General features: G+C 41.1%; 1 protein-coding gene across 1 annotated transcript in view; it reads right to left on the bottom strand.

Moving 5' to 3' along the window:
- Positions 1-25,318, bottom strand: part of TRPC4AP (transient receptor potential cation channel, subfamily C, member 4 associated protein) — a 35,422-nt gene that overhangs the window by 3,364 nt on the left and 6,740 nt on the right. Inside the window, exons 2-15 of the mRNA XM_015425264.1 lie at positions 20,938-21,066; positions 18,454-18,570; positions 15,005-15,062; positions 13,172-13,227; positions 11,098-11,226; positions 9,569-9,770; positions 9,114-9,302; positions 8,242-8,384; positions 4,436-4,567; positions 4,162-4,220; positions 2,368-2,469; positions 1,514-1,597; positions 779-869; positions 16-156 (exon numbers count right to left, since the gene is read on the bottom strand). Coding sequence (XP_015280750.1) covers positions 16-156; positions 779-869; positions 1,514-1,597; positions 2,368-2,469; positions 4,162-4,220; positions 4,436-4,567; positions 8,242-8,384; positions 9,114-9,302; positions 9,569-9,770; positions 11,098-11,226; positions 13,172-13,227; positions 15,005-15,062; positions 18,454-18,570; positions 20,938-21,066 — 1,632 coding nt within the window. The remainder of the gene's footprint in view (positions 1-15; positions 157-778; positions 870-1,513; positions 1,598-2,367; positions 2,470-4,161; positions 4,221-4,435; positions 4,568-8,241; positions 8,385-9,113; positions 9,303-9,568; positions 9,771-11,097; positions 11,227-13,171; positions 13,228-15,004; positions 15,063-18,453; positions 18,571-20,937; positions 21,067-25,318) is intronic.

Here is a 25,318-nt window from a genome sequence, read left to right as displayed (position 1 = left end):
GGGGTTTAGATTTACCTTTTCATCTGTATTGATGTACTTGTTGAATCTCTTGAAAGCATCTATGTTGAATTTCATTAGTTCTCCCAAAAGGTCAAAGTAACTCTGAAGGACATCTCGTGATTTGCACTCACTGTCAACTATGCAATAGAGAATATGCTGAAAAGGGAAAAAATTACCATAAATTCAAAACAAAGTCATGTTTTCAGAACTTTACAGGTCACTGGTAAAGTGACTGGTTTCTTAACCTAGTGCAAAAGTGACAGAGGATTAATAATTGTATGGCAGTATATGTAGTATAGCCAGGAGATCTGGAGATTGTCTGGCAGCCAGAAGTTCTAGCTCTTTTGGTGGTGAGCTAGACTTTTTGTTTTTAAGGCAAGAGATGTTTCAGAGGTGGTTTGCCACTGCCTGCCTCTGTGTCATGCCCCTGGTATTCCTTGGAGGTCACCCTTCCAAATACTAGCCAGACCAACCCTGCTTAGCTTCTGAGGTCTGACAAGATTGGGCTAGGCTGGGCTATCTGGGTCAGGGCGAGAGAGGATTAATCTAACAATCCTTTAACAGAGAATCAATCTAGCATTTCACAAGTGTGGAATCAGAGCTGTGAAGGCACAGTAAAGGGACTTCCAAAAGTTTACATAAACCCCAAAATTCTCCATCCCTTACTGTAGTAGTGACCAACTCATATTAAGAGTCTAGCTCACAAGCAGCTTCTGGGCAGAAAATTAGATTTTACAAAGCTGATTTCACATAAACTAGTGCTAAAAACAAGCATTACCTCTAGGAGCCCTCTTTTTAACAGGAACATCTGATCTGCATAGGAAGTAGCACCTCGCAAGAAACTCTCAACTGCCCTTGCTTGCCAAAACCTGGGACACAGAACAGAATGAAAAGCTTGATAAGCAAGGAATTTCAGGATACTTCTAAATTAAAAACAAACAAACCCAAGCAACCATCATGCATGTGTAAGTCAGAACTGACAAGATCTACACCCTCTTTTACAAAGCTCCGGCAACACGAGGAGAACCTCTGGATTCTACTCCTTGAAAACATGTGGAGCAGAGGCCCATCAGTGGCTATTAGCCATGAGGTATAGATAAGAACTCTGGGGAAAGTGATGCTCTGTATTCTTGGTGCTGGAGGGGGGGGGGACAACAGTGGGAGGGCTTCTAGTGTCCTGGCCCCACTGCTGGACCTCCTGATGGCACCTGGTATTTTTGGCCACTGTGTGACAGAGTGTTGGACTGGATGGGCCATTAGCTTGATCCAACATTGGCTTCTCTTATGTTCTTAACTAGGTTTCTTATGGAGACAAACCCACTTTAAAAGCAACAGGGAAGGAAAGAACTGCTGTGGGGTGAAGTCTTGCTTCCATTTGTCTCCATGTTTTTCTCAATTTTGGATATAAAGAAAGAAATGAAACTGTCTAATAGCAGGTAGTGAAACTGAGCTCTTAAGATCAAGTTTTCCTACAACAGCACCCTGTGCTTCATGTAACAAGAATAGAACTCACCTGAATGAAGATTCTGCTGGCTCCTTCTTCATTACCTGCAGCAGTCTGGTGAGCAACCCTCTTTTTCCATCACAGACTAAACTTCTAAAATATGGAGGAAAATTATGAGTAAGGCAACTGGTTGCAATGTAAAGTCTCTCCACACTGCTTAGTTCTACAGAGCAAGTAGAAGGTGCACAGCAGCATACCTTGTGTGCCTATCATCCACTTTGGCCAAAACCCACACAGCTATCACGCTAGGATTTGGTGGATGATGTTAACTCCCCTGTTATATATTTTTCTACTGCAATTCTAAAAGTTGCTTTAATGGGATGTACAAAATACATAGGGATACGTTTATAACAGAGTACATTTACTGCTTTAAGTTTCTTTTTTTAAACGCTACTGAAATGGGTTCACCGTTTCTTACATACTTCCATGTAAGTATCAGGCAGTTTCACTATAGGGCAAGGGATTTAACACTGGTAACCCCCGCGGCACCCCCATTCTCATAATCATCTACACTTACCCTCTACCCCACAGTGACCAAGCTCAGTGACCGGAAATATCTCCACTTTACAACAGCTGTACAGCTGCTATCACAAAAGGGACAGGGAGGAGGCCTCAGATGAGGACGGGTCAAGTTGAAAAGGAATGCAAACAGAGCCTCCACATGTAGCTAGTGAGCTACTCAAAATACACAATTACTGTCACTGGGGCAGCTCCCTAATAGCTTTGCTACTTCAAAGCACTAAGTTTCTAGAGATTCTTGCAGCACATCAGGTCTGCTAAACCAAGATTCTTGCAGCACATCAGGTCTGCTAAAGTATAACACATTTTCAAGGAGAAAAAGAGTAGTGTGCCCTTTTCTTTACCTGTCTGTGTTGACAACTGCATCTACTTCAGGGATATTGGCTTTGAGGGAGATTGCACTCAGTTCATTAAGCTCCTGGCTGTTTAAAAGCAAATACTTGTTCCTAGTACAAAAGACAAAGCAGACAAGCTGAGCAGATCTATTTGATTTTTTTAAAATGCATAATGTATGTATCTTAACAGTCAAGTGTCCTCCCTTCCCCCAATGCAGGCTAAACCTATGTACAACAGGAACACTGAGGAGATAGGAAATAGGCTTCTGCAGACCTGCAGAATATCTGAGGTCTGCAGAAAAATACAAGTGTTTAAAGAGACTTGTAGAGGTACAGCTGAAACAAAAATGGAAAAGGTAATGTCTGTAAGAGAACATGTTGGCAACAGACACTAGGAGCAAGAGTGAAGGGAAGGTAAAGATGCTTCGCCTGCACACCACCACTTCCATGCTTTTCACTGCACTGGCAAACAGAGAAAACCAGGCAGGTGAGTGAGTAGCCAGGGTAGGGGGATAGGATTTTCCCTCCCAGTCTTTACAGCCTCTACCCTTTGTCTGTATCCTATTTTCAAACATGTTGGGCCTGCAAAGTTGATTATTGTGTACTCTGAAAGCTCAGGACTCAAAAGGGAAGAAAAGTGTGGTCAAGGCTGGCTACTGCTGAAGTTGATCCCTAGTAAGTCATGTAAAATTGTTCTCCCATGGTTAAGAGGAGCTTCTCTCACCTCCTATGCAGATTTCTTTGCGATTTGCTGGTCTCCACTGGAATGCGTACAATGACTCTATTCCAGCTGTACCCATTACCCGATTATTTCAGGCAAACAGCAGAAAGATAACAAGGACCTGAGTCATACAGGCCTCAAAGCCCTAGTCTGCTGAAGATACCAGACACTCTATTCATTTCTGAAGACAGGAGCTGTAACTGGCTTGCATTGTATGGTCAGCTTCCACTAGTGTTCACTGACACTGTAGTACAAGAAGTGGTTTTTCAGAAGTCACACTAGAGTACTGGACTAAGAAAACCTCATTGTATCCAAACAGGTATATTCACTTTTGTGAAGTATAGAGCTTACAATACCATTGAACAAGATAGAGGCTTTGGGGGATGAAAAAGAGGCAGGGTCCATCACACGCAGTGAAGGAGTCCTACTCAAGCAGCAACACAAACACGGGGAGTAGAAGGGGAACAAGCAGCATGAAAGGATATCCTGACTGATGGAACATTAAACAAAGTACTCAACATTTATCAAACACATGTATCGTTCATTTAGGATGCATTTATACAATGTGATTTGATTGCATCACATGCTTAGGAATATGTTGTCGAAGGCTTTCACGGCCGGAGTTCATTAGTTGCTGTAGATTTTCCGGGATGTGTGGCCGTGGTCTTGGCATTGTAGAACCTGACGTTTCGCCAGTAGCTGTGACTGGCATCCTCAGAGGTATAAACACAGAAAGATGGAATCCTTGACACAGAGATTATGTTTAGGAATAATGTTTAGGAATATTGCTCATGTTAGGATTGTGGTGTATGCAGAGCTCCCACTTATACAATGATCAATGCATGAATGGAAATATGCCAAGTTGTAGTTGTACTTTGCATACATTGCATGGGACAGATGCCACTGTGTATAGCCAAGGGTATTTCCTGATCTTTCTACTTGCTCCTTAACAGAGTAACATTTAGGACTAACCAAAAGCAACTGCTACACACTCTTGTCTGTGTCTTTTAAGGAGTATTTATATTGCCTGACCCACTTAAAGCAACAGTACAACATTTATTGCAAAAATCTTCTATACTCACTCATGATGATCACTAAAACTCTGAAGCAGCCGCAGAAACTGAATCTTCAAGGTAATATCCTGCAAAAGAAAGCCTCATGATTTCTTTTAGAAGTAACATTAGAGGGCATTAGTAGCTGTACAGTGGGGGTGGGACTAAATCAGCAAGTCCTTTAAAAGATAGCTAAAGCATTTAGGCAGAATGAGATTGCTAGCAGCAGTCAGAGTAATCCATTGGGACCTCAAAGCACCTGTACAGGATAGTTTTTAAGCAATGCACACGAAAGAGTACTCACCGGACTACAGTCGCAATTTTGACTATGCCCATGTAGAACAAGGGCTGATGCTGAATGTTTCCGCCAGATCAATTTGTCAAACAAATTATTAAGGCCAGGGATCAATTTATATTCTGCAATCATTTTGTGAACCTAAAGAAACAAAATATTGAGTCCACGTATCACTTCTGTGTGATCAGTCACTGGAATGGTCATCTGGCACACTTACTGGCATCTGAATTTCTCAGATGTTACTGTACATATAAATTAGTAGTGTTTACTGCAAGTCTGACATTGGCCCTATTAAAATTAAGTTACCAAGTTTCACCAGAAGGTAAGCTAATCAAGTTTTGTTGTTACTATAATGAATTATTTAAAATTTTGTTGTTGTTACTATAATGAATTATTTAAAATATTTAAGTCTTAGACAATATCTATTAGGAATTTCTCTTCTGCAATCTGCAGGAAATGAACAGGAACAATGCAAATGCCCCATGTTTACCTGTGCTTGTGCAGGCTGCACTCTTAATCTAGGGCAATATTTTCTAGCTATCTGTATTCAATACTGCATCAAGTTTCAGTGTTCGAATGCAAAGCTTTCTACTGTGGGTTTGCCAATTCCGAGATGGCTTTTCACACCTATACAGGCAGGAACACAATATGGCATGGGTTTTCCTGGCCAAAAACCTAGCTGGACAGTATCTTCTATTAGTAGGCATAGCAACAGCCAGATCCTTTTGGCAACATCATCAGCTATCACGGTAGGTCTGGCAATGGACTATGGAACTCCTACAAATCCCAAATTTTACTGATGGGTCTGGGACTCATCACAGAACAATATATTTACTGCTTGGAGGTGGCAGTTGTGACGAGACACAGCCTCTAGACCTAGAAATTTCTATTTCACCTCCCTGAAAACTTTTTTTCCATATGTTGTCGAAGGCTTTCATGGCTGGAGTTCATTAGTTGTTGTAGATTTTCTGGGCTGTATGGCCGTGGTCTTGGCATTGTAGTACCTGACATTTCACCAGCACCTGTGACTGGCATCCTCAGAGGTATAACACAGAAAGATAGAGTACTCTCTGTGTCAATGTGAGAAGAAAAATGGTAGGAAGGTAATTTATATCTACTCAGGAAGGTGGGGTAGGGATGTTGAAATTCTAATCATATCTGTAGTGCTGTTGTAAGATTGGATGTGCTGTCCAGCATTTCAGTGTCTTGGAATAAGATACTGTGTCCTGTTCAGCCACTGCTGATTTTTCAGGTTGGCGAAGTCTGCAGTCTCTTTCATGTTCTTTTAATTCTTGTCTGGATGCTACGTTATGTGGTCCCGATGTAAACCTGTCCACAACTGCAGCCTATGAGGTATACTTCTGCAGAAGTGAGGGGGGGGGGTGTCTCTTCTCTCTTTTGCCGATCGTAGCATCTGTTGTATTTTTCTGGTGAGTCTGAATACTGTTTGTAAGGTTGTGCTGGACAACACATCCAATTACCATGTCAGATTATACAGGGAAGCCAATGAAATTCATAAACATAAACACAATTTCAACAGGAAGGAAGAGAATTTAAAAATAAATAGGGCATGGTTTCCAGTCCTGAAAAACACAAAATGCTCTACATCTTACAACAGTACTACAGAGAAGATTAGAATTTCAACATCCAATCCATATACAAAAGAACTTCCTTAGGAAAGCTCCTCCATTAGTAAGTCACAGCCTGGGGAACTCCTACAAGATAATGACTCGGCCCTACCCCACCTTCCTGAGTAGATATAAATTACCTGCCTACCATTTTTCTTCTCATCTTGACACAGAGAGTACTCTATCTTTCTGTGTTATACCTCTGAGGATGCCAGTCACAGCTGCTGGCGAAATGCCAGGTACTACAGTGCCAAGACCATGGCCATACAGCCCAAAAAACTACAACAACTGATTTTTTTTCTATACCTCTATTTTTAAAATTGAGGCCTTTGGGACCACTTAGTCTTCTAGTTCTCAATGAGGACAATGCTTATACTCGGGGCACCAACTGGCATGATGAGGGGATTACTGCTTGAAGGAACACAGTTGGCTTTATAAAAACAACTAACAAACAGGTTTACTTCAGTGGTATGCTTGGTTGGTTTGTTCTTCCTCTTCTCTGGCCCTCTCCACATTATCAAATTACTGCAAGCTGGGGCTTGAGAAATAACAGTTACAAAGTGGGTTTCTTGTTTTACTGATTCAGAAGGATAACATGGGCCCCGTTCACACGGAGCATTTGCCCCGCTGAAGGCACGGGAGTCCCGCGGATTTTCCGGGCGCGATCACACAGCAACATCTGGGAAGTGCAGTGCTCCCGCAGCGAACCGTGGCTTCCCACCAAAGATACGGCTTTAAAAACTAGTACTTACGAGGTACTAGTTTCTGGAAACCGCGAGCCAAGGGCGGGCGTCTGATCGTGTTTCCGGTGGAATTACGTGGCATCCGGCACCCGCCGATGTTAGTTGCAAACAAGGGGTTTTTTTTACCTCCCAAGTCTCCAAAAGCGCCCAACAGCGCATGCGCACAAAGAGCGATTGCTAGTGTGATCGCGCAGCGCGGCTTCTTTGAGTTCGAGAGAGGGCCATGAGAGGCTGCAATGGGGGTGAGTGGCAGAGGCCGGGCTGAGAGCGGGCCGCGTGTCCCAGGGAGGGAGGGACGGAGGGCTGCTGGCTGGGAGGGGGGATCTGGCGGTTTAATCTCCCCCTCCCCTCCTTGCAAGCGGAACACGGACCCTGCCCGGAGTGGGCTGCGCGAGACCCTCCCAGAGGCCACGGCTCTTTCCTTTCCCTTTCTTATCGGGCTGGCTGCTCTTGGTGGAGGTGCAGGATACTCATGTGATCAGCATCTCCCCCCTGACCACGGGACCTCGACCGGGACGTGTGATCGGGCGGCCACGCGTTATTTTCCTCCGGGGCAAACGGCCACACTTCCCCCCCGCATTTTCCGGCCCGTGTGACCACCGCCATGGAACAGAAAGGATTTTAACTATTTCTTACAGGAACAGCACCTCAGCCCTACTTAGCTTCAAAATATGTGAAGTCCCTAATGGAGTCTTTGCCCAACCAGCAGACCTCCAAACCCTTGTCTCACCAAAGTCCAACAGCCCCCAGTTCTGTCACTTGGCCAGCAGTTAAACTGCCAAGCTAGTGGGTTTTTTTTTAAACAAAACTTTTCAATATTTCAATTCATCATTTGAATGTGATTGGCTGAGCCTTCTGGAGGGTGGAACTTGAAACCATCTACCACAGATGTCTATACAGAAAGCAAATGGAAACTAACATCTCATCAGCTCAATGTAGCACTTAAATAGCAGCTGCACACACTTGGCTCTTCCCACACAGCCCTGCAGACATGGGCTGGAAACTATTACTCGCTTGAGCAACCAGCTGAATACAAGAGGACTGCATTTGAGAGAGAGACAGAGAGACACAGAGAGGGAGTCAGAGTCAGCATGTAAAGGGACTAGGGGTGATGGTTTAAACTGCTACTGCCTACTCTATCTAGTTTTCTACTTATAAAGTACTTGGCTTGAAAGCTATATTCTGATTTAAATTCATTACACCAAGAACTGAAAGTTTTCCAACCATCCATTCAATAGGGCACATAAATCAACAAGCACTTTCCAATTTGTAGTAGATAAAACCTGAATGTGGTTCTTAATCTTAATAACGGGATTAGCAGTGGCCACAGATTAAAAAATAGTTTGCATTTTTCTTAAAAGGTCCCAGGACTTTAAGCAATCTTTAATCAACCTGGAGAGCTGCTGCTAATTCCACACATTGTTCACAGTGCACAGAGCCTCACCTGATTCCTTTGCCTGCCCATTAAAAGCACACAGAGAACATACAACACTTCCAACTTGTACATGATCTCATGCATAATCTTCATGGACTGGGGAAGCTGATTCCTTGTTGAGGTGTTTGCAAATCCACTCTCATCTGAAGATTCTAAGACAGACAAATTTGAGCTTGGAAGTCTTCACAGTGGTGTCAATAACAACAGTTAACAAATGTGCAAAAAAAATAAGGTATACGAAACTGGCTCATTTGCTCACAATAGCAGAAATGGCTCACTCCATCCAAAGGGGGCAACACAATCACAAGGATCCCCTTGGCAATGCTGTCCCAGCTTTTCTAGGATCTGCTGCTTATTGCTCCCAATATAGCACTAAAATGCAAATAATGCATAGGAAGGCCCTACCAGATTGATCTAACATTCTTCCCATCCGAAAACGTGAACACTGTAAGTGTAGTAAGAAGTTGGTGGACAGACACCTCTATCAAGCAATGCCAAGAGCTACAGCCATTCTTTTTAAATTATGTGTTATACTTACAGGGATTCCTGGCCAGTTGTATGTGGGATCAGCAATGAGTACCAGACCCAAGGACAGACAGACAGGGTCATCTCATGGTACAAAGAACACTACAGATACAAAAGTATGCACCTACTATACATTGTGTGAAGTGGCCCAGGGAAGTAGGTATAGTCCAGAAGTTTAAGAGTACTGCATTTCCAGAACATACATCAACAACTATTGCTACTGAATGATAATGTTACAGAGATTTTGTCTTCACCTCATTTAGTATAATTTCATTAGAAGATAATGTTAAAAATTGATTGCAGTCCATATGACCAATACCTACAGGTAGTAATGCTATCTGGTTCAAAACAGGTACCTGTGCTGCTTTGCTCCGTCTCCTCATCCGCCACACGCATTAGCGCATCAAGAACAAGTGCATTGTCTAGCCAAGTGTACCACTCCTCCAGCTCCTGAAGAAAGCTAGAATTTCCTGTTGTTTCTGATACTTTTCTTGTTGCTAGTTTACATAATCGCTCAATGAAGCCTGGTATATCAAGAAGCGTAGCTATGAAAGGAACCAAAGCAAGACAATTACCTCAAAAGGCTAAATTTAAGCATTAGTAGATCATTGCAAAGCAAGGCGTATGGGGAATTCAGAGTGGATTTCAACCGCTGGTTCTGTCCTCAGTTTACCAGAGCCATCTCTTTCTCCACCCACAATACTCTCTGAGCATCTTTAAACCTTACTGTTACACATGTTCTCATCTCATCCTATCCAGTTTTTGAGAGTTCTTGCTTGGAACTATTCACATCAGGAACGGAATGCTGTACCTTGATTCATTTCTGCTCGAGAAGGACCCAAGTTCTTTTTCTGCTGAGCATTTTTTGCCAATAGTGTATGTTTGTCATCACTGCCTGTGTCAAGCTCTGAGATTGTAACTGCAAGGATCCTGCAGAAATTAGCAAGCTGCTGTTGATCAAAACTAGATACTAGGCTGGAGAGATTCGGAATGTCCTCTAACTGAATCATTTCCTGAAAAAAAGGAGATACAAATCAGTATGTTGATTGGTAATGAACAAATAATTCTAATCATATGTAGCATAACACAAATTCTTTCCAACATCCTTACATATTTAGAAAGGCAGTAACCTCTACATTTATCACTCAGGCTATAGTTTAACAGAGTTCAGCATAAATATTTTTCCTAGAGTAATTAATACATTTTACACACCATCACATGGGGCTGTATATCTGTTCAAATACAAAACCCAAAGAATACGGCATTAAGCAGCAGACATCACTAGTGATAGGAGGAAATTTCCTCTTCCTTAAAAGCTTTGTTTTTCTTTTGCTTCCTTGATGGTCCTGAATATTACTGTAGCTGGGAAACAGGATATTTAACGTGTTCCACTGATGCAACCTGAGTCCTAAGTAAATCCATTTTCAAGAGAAAGTTATATTTCAGGTTCAAGGTAAAAATGAATATGAGGTCAGAAAGAACATTCTCAGGTAAGACAGGCTTATGATTGTTAGGGCGGAATTGCTTTTCTGCACCAGGGCATTTTTAAATTTTTGCTTTTTTTGCATGTGGCACATATGATAACCTAAGTAACAAATCACTGCCCCGACAAACAGGGTCCTAGTTCACAGCAAGAGTGATGAGTGTGCAGACTTCAGTAGTGTCACTATTTTTTTAGTTCAGTCTTCTGCAATGAAGTAGGAAACTGTAACTTCAGCTCCCTCCAACACAACTGCAACAGCCCCCAACATTTTCTTTGGATTGGATGCTAAATCTAAGCCAGAGAAGAAGCCACCCCTATACCCATACTTGTTGCTGTACTCTGATGGCGATGGCAAAACAGGCAGTCTAGAGGTCTCCCTCTTGCCTCTTTATTACCCCAGACTGTGGATGTTGTTCCTGTGTGCAGGTCATCAGAGCAGAGAGAAAGGGGAAGGCTCTGATTTCTCTTTCCCAGCTGTTTGGTTTACTGCTTACCTCCTAGCAGTTTCACTGGGTTGAAACCCATGATGTTCTGAGCATCCTCCCACAAGTAAGTGGACCTGGGATAAATCAAGTAGCATACTGACTTACTGGTACACAGCAGTGCCTGCCTTGGTGATTACAAGATGAAGACTGTATATGTAGTCCATCACCAGTTAGAAGGCACCTTTTCAGGGCTATAATTACACCATTATCTTCCCAAACTGCACAAGAGATGAACTACACAAGAACTTACAAATGGAATATGCATTTTTACTCAAGGTATTATTACAATGACTTATCAGAATACAGTCCCAGCTTCCAGCAGCCTTTTAAAGACTGTGGAAGATTATCAGAAGCCTAGGAATACTAACAAACCTTTTTCACGCCCAGGATATCTTCAATAAGGGTGGCTGTTTGCAGGAATGTCTTTTTGTTTGTCATCAATGTAAACAAGAACAGGACAAAATCATTTCTTTCTGCCAATCGCTTAGTGACCCCTTCAGTCTGCAAGGAGGAGAGGAGGGCATGTACATATGAGAAAAGGCTGATACTGCAAGACAAGTTAACTTATGAATCAGTTATGAAGGCTTAATTATCTACTGGGCAAGTTCGAGGAGTAGCTCATGGCTCTATTTTTTTACAATGGTCTGTGGTATATTCTCCAGCAGCTCTTGAGATTATATACTGTATATAATCTGATTTCCTCCCAAATTTCAGTCTCTCCTCCCCTCAAACCCAGAAAACCACCAGGGTTTTCTCCCATGGCTTAATAATTTCTAGAAATTTTACCTCTTTACACTGTGAGGAATTGTAAGGAGAATGAATCACAGAATACAAGTCCACCCCTCAAAATCTCCCTCTCCAGGATTCGGGAAGCTCTCATGAGCTTCAGCAGGCTGATTTCTCCTCTCCCTTTTACTGACACTCAATTGCTCTCAATGGTTTTCCCTTCTGGAACATTTTCAGTCTTCAGAGTTAAGGTTGATTGTTTTTCTGTATACGTGGGGAACTCAGAGTAGGTCAAGACCTCTACCCTGCTGGTGAGTGGCTCAAGAGTATACTATTTTAATGCAGTGATCAAATCAAAGTCACCCTTGCCCACAGTGATAGGGTAAAAGACTAGTAAAGCCTGCCTAATACCTCCCAATGCGTTCCTTCACATGCAAGTATAGCTACAGTATGGGAATTTAAATTCAGAAGCTCTGTAAACAGCCTCCCGCACAGCAGCCATATGGCAGCCATAAAATAAAAACCAGCCTGAACATTATGCCCACCATATGACAGCAGCACAGCTCTGCCTGTTAAGAATTCCACTGGTTTCCCTAATTATCTTTATGTACCACATGGGCCACCTTTCTCTAGCCATGGTTTATCTTTGCCTTGCCCTTTGCTTACAGCTAATTTCCAGGAACCAACAAGAAGAGAGATAAGTGCAGATAAACTATGGATAGAGAGAGGGTGCTGGCAAACAGTCTGCAAAATCCTTAATCTCTCTTTGCTGAAAGGTGAACAGTCATCAAAACTCCCAGGAAGTAGAACTGTCGAGGCGGGGAGGGTGGGGTACAAATTTAATAAATACATACATACATACATACATAATAAACTGGACTGCTGTCATGTGGCAAGTGCAGTGTAGTGGTGTGGCAGAAGCAAATAGATTTTTTATATAAAATCTCATCTGGTCAGAATACTGTAGTCAGAAGTTTACAGAACTGATCCATGCAACAGGAGTTAGAGACCAAACAATAATCTAGTCAGTACATTGTCTCTGAAGAAGTGTGCAAGCACATGAACGCTTACACACAGAATAAAACTTTGTTGGTCTTAAAGGTGCCCCACTGGACTCAAGCTTTGTTCTATTGCTTCAGACCAACACAGCTGCCCACATGAATTTGTCAGTACATATAGCTCTGTGACAGGTAGAAAATACAAGATTTGCTGTTTAGGCTTTGATTTTTGTGCAGCATTGCACATATCAACTCAAAACAGTTTCATTATTAAACGTAACTCAATAAAAGCAGTCCTAAGCAAGTATGATATGCAAAACCCAGAATGCACAACTTTTAAAAATGTGACAGTTCCAACAAAGCAAAACATCTAATCCTAGGAAACTCCTTGGTTTTTGTTTTTTACCTACATAACTGAACAGGGAACAAATATATCAAATGCCCACAGTAAACTACTGCTTTACTAAGTACTAAAATACTTCAGCAATGACTAAGGAAATGCTCATAAAAGGTTATTTATACAAAATGTAAACAAGCAGCAATAGATTTGGTGACTCATACCACAATGTGCAAAATGCAGTAAAAGCTTTATCACCAGGAGTATTAAACACTCAACTTGTTATTTTAGTCTTTATGATTCAGAGTATTTTTAGCCTCAGGCAAAATAAATTTAGCTCCATGATAAAATGAAAATACTTGCTAGAACATAGAATATTACTTACACATATACAAGTGTTGTACAATATGCTTAAGCAATCCTTGATAAGATCATCACTTACTGCAAGAAAACAAACACACACCAGTTAGGACTCCTAAACTATCACCATGTCTGAATGCACAATTCTCCTTAACATAGCACATGCAAGCATCCCTGTTGTTAAATTCCCACAGCTTGAAGTTAATGGCATAACTGTATCTTAATACTGAGCAAGCTTCACGTGAGTGATGTCAGTTATTAGGGCAAATAGAATCAAGGCTAAATGGTAAGTATAAGAATTATCCTTCAGGGCATTTGTATTTTAATTGCTTATGCAATTTGGCCCACAGCTGGTAGACAAAACTGTATTTATTCTGTGGTACCCCTGCTGTGATGCTCGTCCTCTGAAATTAGCTCCAAACTTGGAAACTCGTGGGCACTCCATGAAACTGCAGAGCGGTCGGGTTAGAACGGATAAAAGGAAGTACTTCTTCACCCAAGAGTGATTAACACTTGGAATTCACTGCCACAGGAAGTGGTGGGTGCTACAAGCATGGACGGCTTCAAAAGGGAATTAGATAAGCATATGGAGCAGAGGTCCATCAGTGGCTATTAGCCACAAGGTATAGCTAGGGGCTCTGGGGCAAGTGATGCTCTGTCTTCTTGGTGCTTGGGGGGGGGGGGTCAACAGTGGGAGGGCTTCTAATGTCCTGGCCCCACTGGTGGACCTCCTGATGGCACCTGGTATTTCTGGCCACTGTGTGACACAGAGTGTTGGACTGGATGGGCCTTTGGCCTGATCCAACATTGGCGTCTCTTATGTTCTTATGAAATAATAAAAATATGAAGAAATATTCACGTGAATCTGCCTTATACCGAATCAGACCATTGGTCCATCAAAGTCAGCACTGTCTCAGGAGGGCAGCCACTCTCCAGGGTCTCAAGCTGAGGTCTTTCAAATCACCTACCGCTAGATCCTTTAACTGGAGATGCTGGGGATTGAACGTGGGACCTTCTGTATGAGCCACAGCCCCTCCCCAAATGTTAATTTCTTATTGGATAGCTGAACTAACAGATGAACTACTTTTCACTCCCCCCCTAAGACCTGCAAAAATTATTGCTTTCAATTTAGATTTCATGCTCTAGGATGCCATGAACATTTTAAAAATCAAGTTACTCCTGAATTTTCTCAAATGCTCAAGGATGTGCACAGCATGAAGTGCCATCTACACCTGTATCTTATATTCTAATATCCACCTGTGGCCCCCATCTGCAGATAGCTAAATCCATGGATCAGGGCCACACAGATGCTAAACACACTTGGAGGACTCCCAGGTATGCAGAAAAAGCTAACATGTTTTAAAAACACACGGGGGGGTGTCTAAATTCTCCCCAAAATAAAAAAGTGCAAGCACAGGGAACTCACCTACTTTTGGTGGTGTGGCAGCCCGGGAGCTGCGCTGGACCAGGTGGCAGCATGGCGGCAACCTAAGAGCTGCATGGAGCCTCTCAGCTCAGGAGCTGTGCTGGGTCAGGAGGTGTAACCATGGCAGCCTGGGAGCCCTGGCAGACTCCTCGCTCTCTGTAGCTTGCCTGGAGCTAGGTGAGCCACAAAGAGCAGTGGGGCAGAGTCTCTGCTGGCTCACCTGGAGCTACTCCAAGCGAGCCAGCAGAGACTCCTCTCCCCAGTGAGCCGCAGACAGCCAGGGGCTCCACACGGGGCTCATAGAATGGGGGGGGATGGGATTCCCCCCAGTGAGTCTTGTGGGCCCCCATTTGTTATCAACTAGTTTCCATCTCAAAACAGAAGATTACAAGAGATTGAAACACTTTGAAAAGAAGCAGATTATTTACTTACTTTTCTGTTTCTTCTTCTGCGTAATAAGTGTTGGTCTCATGAGTATTTCTACTAGCAGCTGTGAATATTAGAGATATGCCTGAATAAACTTGGTTTAAATATAATGCTACAGTAATGTCAATTGCTTTGCTGAAATTTTTAAGTGAGCGAAAAAAGAAACCAACTAGCTCTGTACTGCACAAAAAATCTGTATGACTTTTTCTTTTACAATGCTTTTCTACAAGGAATTAGACAATATTTCAAGAAGTTTACATAATGCTTTGACTTCTACAGGAGTGTTCTGAATGTTTTCTATTTCCAGCAATAGTCCAGCAAACAGGTATTTAGAGATTAAAATTTAACTGAAGTGACAATAATGCTACCTTTTGCATACAAGCTACTGACCTTGATGCTGGAAGGCAGGCTCCCCCTTGTTTTATTAATCTAGGATACAGAAATGCACCGGGCATATAAACACTGCAAGACTTCTACTAAATGAATTCCTCTGTAAGTATACTCCCTCCTTCCCTCCCTGCCTATTGCTGAGTCTTCAGGACATAAGTAATGGGGTAGGAACTGGAGAGAAAAGCACACTATTGTAGGAGGAAACAATGTAATACAGATAAACATTCCACAATGCAAGCTGGGCTGCAACAGCAGAATAAGCAGCGTGCCCAGAAAACTGAAACTAAGCTACTAGGAACCTTCTGCCCTCGGACAGAGCCCCTTGCACAGGACTCATTACTTGTATCATACCCATTGGCACAAAGATACCAGAAGCTGCTGCAGTCCCAGAGCAAGGAGGAGGGCAGCTCTTTCCTCCTTCAGTAATGGCACACAGCATCCACTCCAACACTAGGCTACTGCTGTACAGTAGACACAGGACTGGACACTGAACCTCTTCTGACCACTCATTTGGATAGTACTTGTTCTGGCTTTTATTGTAAAAAAAATTTAAAAAAATCCGTGTGCAGAAGCTGAAAACAGTGCCAGTTTACAAGGGGAGGGAATATTTAAGCAGTTGAGTGAGATGTGGACTGAAGATTTGCCTCACCTTTTTTTGTGAAATTTAAAGCCTGGGAATGGCCAGCTGCAGCACAGGACTTTGGCACAAGCTGAAGAGCAAAAGTCAAAGGCCTCATGGCTCTCAGCCTGTGCTCACAACTGTGGTCCTACGTGAGCTGTGGTGGCCGAATCAGCACCAGCCCAGGAAAACCTAGCGGTCTATCACCCGCTTCAAGGGTTAGAGGGGACCTACTAGGTTGCATGGCGTTGTTGAAATACGCAAAACAAAATACAGTTTCATTTTGTAAGATGCTTTCAGTGGAGATGCTTTTCAATGGAGAAAAACTGGGTAAATTTTTTAAATAAACTAAAATAAACTATAGGCTAATTAAAGCACAACCTGTGTTGCCAGTTAAGTTCTGATTAAGACAGCATTTTAATCAAATCACTGTTCAGAGTCTGAATGTGCTGTAATATGTAGATTATACAGACAAAACTCTATGCAATTTCCTAGTGAATTTGGAAGCTGACTTAATTATGCTTATAGTAGGCAGCTTCATGTTTTAACCTGAAATGATTAGTTTAAGCTTCTACAGTTCAGACCACAGTATGATGATTTCTTATAAATAAAATAGATGAGGATACTCTAGATTTATCCTTGAAGATTAAGCAAGCACCAGGGCTGGCATCAGCATACCCTGAGGTGGGGCAGCTGCCAAGGCCCAGGGCTTCTGGCAGGCTCCGGGCTGCTCACCTCCACCCACACACCTCCCCTGCACCTGTGCTCCCCAATGCCCAGGGTCATTAAAAGAAGGGCAGGTGGGTGGTCACAATGGTGGCACTCCTGATGCCAATGTCAGGTGGTGCAGACAACTGAGCCTGGACAGTGGAAGCACTTACAAGCAGGAGAAGGACACATGGGCAGGTGGGGGACATGCAGATGTGGGGGTGGAAAGGAGGGCATGGGGGGGACTGGGCTCTGTTCACTCAGGGCCACCCAAAATTTGGACCCGGACCCAACAAACAGCTTCCCAAACCTTGAAGCATGACCTTGTATTTATAGCTAATCTTTAGTTGGGTACATCGAAGATCAGTTATTATATTCATAATGCATTTCATCCTTACTATATATAAAAAGAGATGCAGTTACCATAGTCATTATTATTGACCAAAAGGATTTTAGATTAACATTAAAGAATTCTAAATATAAGTCTGATTATAAAAGATGCAAGAGAAGACTATGTGCTTTGACCCTGGACACTGACATCAAGACAATGACTACGCATACTTATGGATCCTGTCAAACCAGGACAAGAAGGCTCTGTACACAGTTACTTTGACAGTGATCTTGGTTTTCAAGACTAAAATATATCAGCAGCACTAAGACACACAAAAACTGACTATAAGGGCGAATCAGATGAAGACCTGTCAGAAGGCACAAGGCAGCAAAGTGCTCTGGTCACAGCAAACATTGTGACCTGGGACAAGTCACAATGCTAGAGAGAACGTTACTAAAGGAATAGGGAAGGTGTATCCTTTATTCATCCGGGGTAAGGTGTATCCTTTATTCATCCGGGGTAAGAAGAGTGCCACAACATCTGGAAATCCTTAGATAAATCAACACTTAAAATATAAGTAAAGCTGTTCTACTCTGTCCCTTTAATTATAAGCTTTATTTCACCCGCAGCAAGTGTACAGAAATGTGGCAGTTATCCAAGTTATATGGCTACATTTCTCAATACTGCACACCTGAGAGCTAGGGACAGCTTTTGAGATGGGACCCCTTCAGCACTCCTAGCAGTGAAGAGGAAGACATCCTTTTGGAAGGCAACTGGGCAGTCAGCTCAGAAGTGCAGGTGCTGCAGCAGACCTTAGTAGGGCTGCCTGATCAGCAGCACCCTGCAGCCACCAGGCAACTCAGTGAAAACAGCTGGAGATGAGGGGGGAACAGGCCTATGGACAGCTACTCCTGCAAATCAGGAAGACTCCACTCACATTTCCCAGCAGACACCCAATCTGTTAGGGTAACAGAAGATGATTTCTTTTAACACCCAGTACAGTTATCAGTCGGACAACAAATCAATTCCATCCACTAATTCTTTCCTAGAGAGACTTATGAAATGAAAAGCAGTATGATTTAATACTCTCTCCATGGTTACTTTCCCTTCCTGGCCTGCTCTAATCTGTACAGTGCAATCATGTTCTCTCAGACATCTTTTCCCAGGATCAAAGGCCAGGCTTTCAGTCTCTAGTCATAAAGACAAAATGCATAAGCACTGACGAATCTCTTTGTTTATGTTTGTATAAATTAACAGGTGACCATAACTTGATACAGTATTCCATATTATGGACTTACTAGTGCCTTGAACAAGGAATTCCCTCTTTTAACTAGTAATGTCTCACCGACCTTATCCAAGAACATGTTACCACATTTAAGAGTAAAACAGAATCCACAAAACACTTACATCAACTCCACCAAACAAGTCAAATGTATATGTATTTGGGAAAGTAGATTCTTGAGTAACTTTTCTCTCTTCTGTGACAAATGCCATGGCTTCCATTGAAAGGAGGGGAGAAATTTCCTGATGAGAAATAAAAACAGATATTGTATAAATTCTAATGTACTTAATATCATACACTATTATTGATGCTAGCTGCAGAAATCACTGCGGATAACATAAAAATTTTAAAACACCAGTTTACAGCATGAAATATTCACAGCCTTTGTCTTTTCTTTCTATTTATCAACCCAGAAATTCCATGCTTCTGGAGATCCCCTTAAAAAACCCCTAAGCAGAAATCTAGTTATGCATTTGTTAAATCTTACATTGTGCTGATATTCAATTATTATCTGATTTTACTGCAACCTGCAGGCATAGATTAGGATGTCTATGACCAAGAAGTAGGAAGTAGTAATTTCCGTGTAGCTGTGAGTTCACAATAACCCTTTCTCTCTGACTTAGTATGTGGAACTAAGTATAACTCTTCATGCATCTGACAAAGTTGCTCAAAAAAGCTTATGCCACATTATATTTAACCTTCAAGAAACTACAAAACTACTTATGAGGCAATCTACCTTAAGAATAAGCATGTTTTTTACCCCCATTCATGTTTTGTGTTGTAATGTGTGTATATTTATATGTATGTTTGTTTTGAAAAATAAATAAAATTCTGCCCCTTGGGGCAGTTAAAAAAAAGAATATTTGTTGTTTTGGGTGCAAATTAACATGGACTCTCCTCTAGAATGCAGAATGATGCATTGATTGCACGCGTCAGAATCTTCCTTAGCAGGCTGGACAATTTTCTCTATTCGTTCACATGAATACATATTGTGATCTGGTTTCAATTATAAGCCACCTCAAGGAGGACTCTGAAGAGGTGGCACACAAATATCTTAAGTAAACAAACACATGAAGCTGTGTTGTACTGACTCAGACCGTCAGCCTCCCCAAATCAGTACTGTCTCCTCTGACTGGGAGTGGTTCTCTAGGGTCTCAGAGGTATTGTGTTCAGTATTGGTGTAGTGGTTAGGAACATGCATTGTGCAGGGGGTTGGAATAGATGGCCCGGCCTGGAGGTCCTTTCCTACTCTATTATTCTACGATTCTAGGTTTTTCACATCACCTACTATTTGGCCCCTTTCTAACTGGAGATGCCATGGATCAACTTGGGACCTTCTGCATGTCAAGCAGATACTCTGCCACTGAGCCATGGTGCCAAGCTGCAAGACAAAGGCAAAAGCCTCTCACTCCAGGGGCAAGCCCCAGTTCTTCATGTAGTGTAAGACGGGTTCCAGTTATCAAAGTTACACTCCCCCCAGTTGCACTCCAATGGGTCAGTGAATCCCACTCCACTCCAGAGAAGGTTCAGGGGCAGTTTAGTAGTTTACACTGGGGTGGGTATTGGAATTTTATTGCGTTATTTATGTTTGGAATTGGGATTTCTAAACTGCCTTGAGATACAGGGAAAGGTGGGGTATAAATATTTTAATAAATAATAATAAATACAGTAGGAGAGAAGAATCAGCAGAGATTCCCCCCCACTCCTGCAAATGGAAATGCTGTTTTGTTGTCATGCTGACAAAACAGCAGTTTGGAGTCCAAGATCATAACCAGCACTTTGAATTGCTAGTCAGGGCAGCTAAATTAGATCTGGTGTAAGCCTAGCAATAACATTCTTTTGAACATTCAGATTACTTTCTGGAACAATTTTTTAAAGTTGTGTGTGTGTATGTGATTACACTTATGTTTTACTGCAGTTATGTGTTGATTTTCTGTAAGCCGCCCTGAGCCGGCCTTGGCAGGGAGGGCAGGGTAAAAATTCAATAAATAAATAAAATAAATATTTATTTAACTTAAATCTTTCATGGCTGGCGTCATAACAATATTTAATTAACATTTTTGGACTTGTAGGCTGTGTTCGTTGATAAGTTTTTTATCAACAAACACGGCCTACAAGACCCCAAATTTTAATTAAAGAAAGTTATTTCTATTTACACAGACAGCTACTCATGTTATGGCTCCACCTGTAAGAAAAGAGCATTATAGGAGTAAAAATCTCAGGTAACATTACAGGCCCTCTTCTATGAAAGTGCTGATATTGCATGTGTTTGCTACTTCCAAATTACTCTGTATGCAAGTGATTATCTGAAGAATGATTAAGTGGACTCATTGTCAGAACCAGCTGTTAATGATGTGTTATAACAATGGGAAGGGCCAAAACAAAAACTGACACATACCTTGACAAATAGAGAATAAATCAAAAAGTGAGATGTCTGACAAGAGCTATTTCCAGGATGCACACACTGACTTATTGTTTATGTTGGGGAAACCATAACATAAATCAATAAAATACATGAAATTTATAGAATGACTTATAGTATGACAGAACCAAAGCTGGATTCAGCACCCTCCTATTATAAAAGTCTGTTTGCCATTCAGAAACATTACCTTCAAGATGCTTTGGCACTGGGAAAAGTCACTATTGGGATGGCTATTCTCATACAGCTTCTTTAAGAGTAAAGGAATCCCATTCCACTTTGCTTGTTTGTCTCTTTCTTTTAACAAAGCTTCCGCAATCTACAAGAGAGGAAGAGACAGTTAAGTTTTCTGATTGATCATGCCACATTATGACTTAAAATTGGTCACTATGTTTTGGTACTAGAACTTGCTGGACTTTATCTATTCATTACTATAGCAATCAAGGACAAACAGATTATTCAGCTTTTAACCAAGAAATTAACAGAAGCACCCACTAGACCAGCTGGAATTCTGAATCTATTCCATGTACATGTTATTTTAAATTGGCATGGTTACAGCAGGGATACCCCAGAGCTCCAAAACTGGGCAACACTAGCCCTTAAAAATTACATACACAGAGATATTTGTGTCCAATAGCTAAACAGTGCTTCCATTCTACTCTGTTTAGCCAGGATGCACAGAAACCTTCCATTTACACAAAAGCATCTTTGAATCTACCAAAATATTTTGGAAAAATAAATATTAAAAGAATTTCTTAGCAAACACAAGAAACTGAATTTTGTTTCAGGAAGAAAACACCAATTCAGCCTATTACCTCTGTGAGGCTACTTTCACTAACGGATTTACTATTTCATACTGGAGGCACATTGTAATATCCAGTGTTTCAAATTATTCATATGGATGCCCATACAATTTGGTCTGTCAATTTCTGCCTGAAAAGCTTAATCTCAGTTTACCATACACTTGGTGTAATTTTGCTCACCCCGGTAAGATCTGATGCATGGAATCACTTTAACCTACATTTTTCATTGGGAGATTTCCAGGCCTAGAGTAAGCTATTCTTAAGTACTGATGTATATTGCTTGTTACTGTTCTTTCATTACAATTGTTTAAAAAGAGGAATAAGGATAATATATTATATTTAAATAAGGACTGTAATTACAGTAGACCAATATACAGCTACTAATGATGAGTCTGTGATGGATGGTAAAGCAGGCTTTTTAAAATGCTGCTTGTGTCAGGGAGTTCAAGAGTTAATCTTCCCTGGAGAGAAAAGCTTATTGATTGGCTGTTCTACTCACTCTGATTGGCCAGCATCAGCTGAGAGAGGAAATGAAACAGCTGATACAGAGGGAAAAAATTAATTCACCTTTTGGTCTCTGTCTGAAATCTAAGGTCTGGATCAGTAAGCAAAGGGTTTGGCTTCTGAAGGAAGAGACTTTGGGAGTCAGTGATTTCTGTCAGGAATTGTCAGAAAAGTACTTCTATAGAGAGAAGAATAAGGACCTCATTGTGTTAAATATATTAGAACTACTCTGAGGGAGAATTTAGATTCTCAGTCAAGAAAGCTACAGAACAGCTTTATATAGACAATGGATACTGGAGAAGGATTTGGCAGAAGGCCTGGGTCACTAGAGAAAAGTCCCACACGAGTCAAATAGTAAAAGAGTTATTGCTTCTTAGGGACAAGAAGAATAACGTCCTGCCAGTGAAAGGGACTCGAAACAGAACCCTGGTCTGTGATAAAGGGGAGAAGCTTAACCTCATTGGAAAACTAATATCTAAAGGGAAAACCTATATCTCTGAAGGGAGAAACCTAGAAGCACTAAGACAGCTATCCACTAAGAAACTGTATTCAAGATTCTGTGTAACAGCTGAAATAAATAACAAGCAAAGCACCCCTCATTGAAAAGATCTTGAAACTCTGAAAATAAGCAACAACAACACTCTCTTTTATGTTGTAAGAATTCAAATCTGTATATATTAGAAAGTTTGTTCTCAGCAACCACTATAGCTGGAATTATCATTTTTATCTATTCCCTGCCTGTTTATTAAAATCTTTATTTGGTTTTGAAAATTAATTTCAAAGCCAGCTTGGTGTAGTGGTTAGGAGCATGGACTCTAAACTGGGAGAACTGGGTTTGATTCCCCACTCCTCCACATGCAGCTGCTAGTGTGACCTTGGGTCAGTTACAAGTTCTTTCAGAGCTGTTCTCTTACGAGCAGTTCTCGAAAGAGCCTAAACTAATATCTGTGACAGGGTGGGACAGTTAAAGCTTATGAAATAAAGCAGAAATATATGCTACTAAAGGGTGGCTCAGACAGTGATGGGAACTAAACATATTTTTGGCAGGAAAATCTGCCTGGGAGTGGGGAAGTGTCAGGGGTCTGTAAAATACTGTTATTAGGACTAATACAAATACCAAATTGGTACAAAATATTTTTAGATGGTATATATAACGCCAAAGGACATTGAGACTTCTTTCATATGTGGTGGCCTTGTATAAAACCAAAAAGATTCCTGAAAGAAATAACACCAAAAAATGCAGAACATATTAAAGTTTAAATTACCAATGGAAGCTAAGAGCATGAGCTCTGCCTAACAAATTACCAAAATTTTTAGAAGAGATATTCAAATACATGGTGACAGTGGTTAGAACTATTTATGCAGTAAAATGGAAACTAGACATCTGTCCACATTTAGAAGAATGGGCAAATAAACTTGCTGAATATGCAGTAATGGCAAAATTAACAACCTACTTGAGAAACAGATCTATTTCAAAATTTGAAGAGAAATAGAGTGTGTATTATATGTACTACTATGCTTGCAGGAAACTAACTTAGAATGAAAAGCAGTCTAAAGTATTATATACAAATGTATGGCAATGAAATAGAAGTAGAATTAAAATCTGTTTTAAATGTAACATCTTGAATACAAATGGGTTGTTGATAAGAGATATATAATAGATCTTCCTTTGCACTAGTTATATTTTTAACTGTTAAAGGGAAGAAGTGGTGAAAATATGTAATATTGAATACGTAGTACTGATGAAACTAATGAGCAAAAATGGATTAATTATGAAGTTTGAAACTTAAAATGTTGAATACAATTGTATCCCAATAGAAGGAAGAATTATTGTATATTATAGGTAATACCTTAAAATTATAACCAAGGGGCTGTAAGGGCAAATATTTTCTGTCTTGTACATTTAGTATTATATGATTGTCCTCAACAAACACAATTATGTTGTGTAACCCCTTTTTCCTTTCCTTTTTCTTTTCTGTACCCCCACTGCCTTCTTAAATAGATTCTAAAAAATTACTTATAAATCACCTTTACAATTCTCTTCTCTCTCTTCCCAACCAATAGGACCTTTACAACCACAAACACCAACCCATGCTGTTACAATGGATTAATATGCAATAGTATGATTTGAGAAAGCTGTTGCCAAATTGGTCCCACAGAAAGATTCTTATCTATTTTGTCAGTCTCGAAGTGCATAAACCACCAAGACAGCATGAAGCAAAGCAAGCATTTTCATCACAAAGAAGAGTCAGCTATAGTAAAACCTCAGAGAACGTACAAAAGAAGAGGTAAAATAAGATACTATTAATTAAAATATACACAAAAGTCACTCTTCTCAGAACAAATGCAAATACCAGCTAGCACGGATATTACATTCATGTACAGCAAACCTCAGTCCCATTCCCAAGCAGTGTTTATGCACTGTAAGGATCTGAAAGAATTAATCTTCCAGGAAGTTTTATTTCCTTTGTACGTTCTATGCTCAGAGAATATACTTCACCGAATGCTAGTTATGCTACCACAAGAATGAAAAAGGATTTTTCTTGTAGCAGGCAAGATTTAAAAACTGCAGTTGTCATGCATGTGAAAATCCAACTACAAAGAGGTTTCTGTATTCTGAGCTTGGCTAAACAGCATGGCCTTAATTACAACATCTATTCAATGCTGAACAGATTGCAATAGCTTGCAGCAAAGGACCACTGGTATTTCTTCAGACATTTTGATGCTTGTAACAAGACAATTATGTGTTTACTCTACATAAAGCACTTTTTGGTAGCATACATCCAAGTCTAGGTATGTTTGAAGTTTACTTTGCTAATGCACAATCCTGCATTCTGACATAAACAGCCAGCAATTCAGAAGATGCCTACCAGAAAGCCTTTCCTCCCAAGCCTTGCTCTCTGCACCTTTGCCTGCAGAAGTGAGGTGGGTGGCAAGAGAAGGGAGGGCTATTTCAGTACTGATGCCTCTCTTTTGGAATGCCCTTTCCCTTGAGGCTCAACCTGGCACCTACTTTACTGTCCCTGAAGGGCCATGCTAAAACATTTCTCCTTACCTAAACTTTTAACTAAAGGCTTTTATCTTTTGGGGTGTTTTTACAGTTGGTTTATATTTAAAGGGCTGTTTTTGTTAATACACTTTTAGGCTACTAAATGTGCCCTCATGCACATATGTCCCTCCTCATTGTGCCCTTCCTTCCCCAGGGTTTCCTGCTCCGGGACACCGCCTGTCTTCCTTTAGCCTGCTCCTCTTCCCCTTGGAGGC

The sequence above is a fragment of the Gekko japonicus genome, unplaced genomic scaffold, assembly GCF_001447785.1.
Source record: "Gekko japonicus isolate JY-2015 unplaced genomic scaffold, Gekko_japonicus_V1.1 scaffold2, whole genome shotgun sequence".
Classification (NCBI taxonomy): domain Eukaryota; kingdom Metazoa; phylum Chordata; class Lepidosauria; order Squamata; family Gekkonidae; genus Gekko; species Gekko japonicus.
Note: the sequence above shows the minus strand (reverse complement) of the source record. Positions and strands in the feature narration are given on the sequence as shown.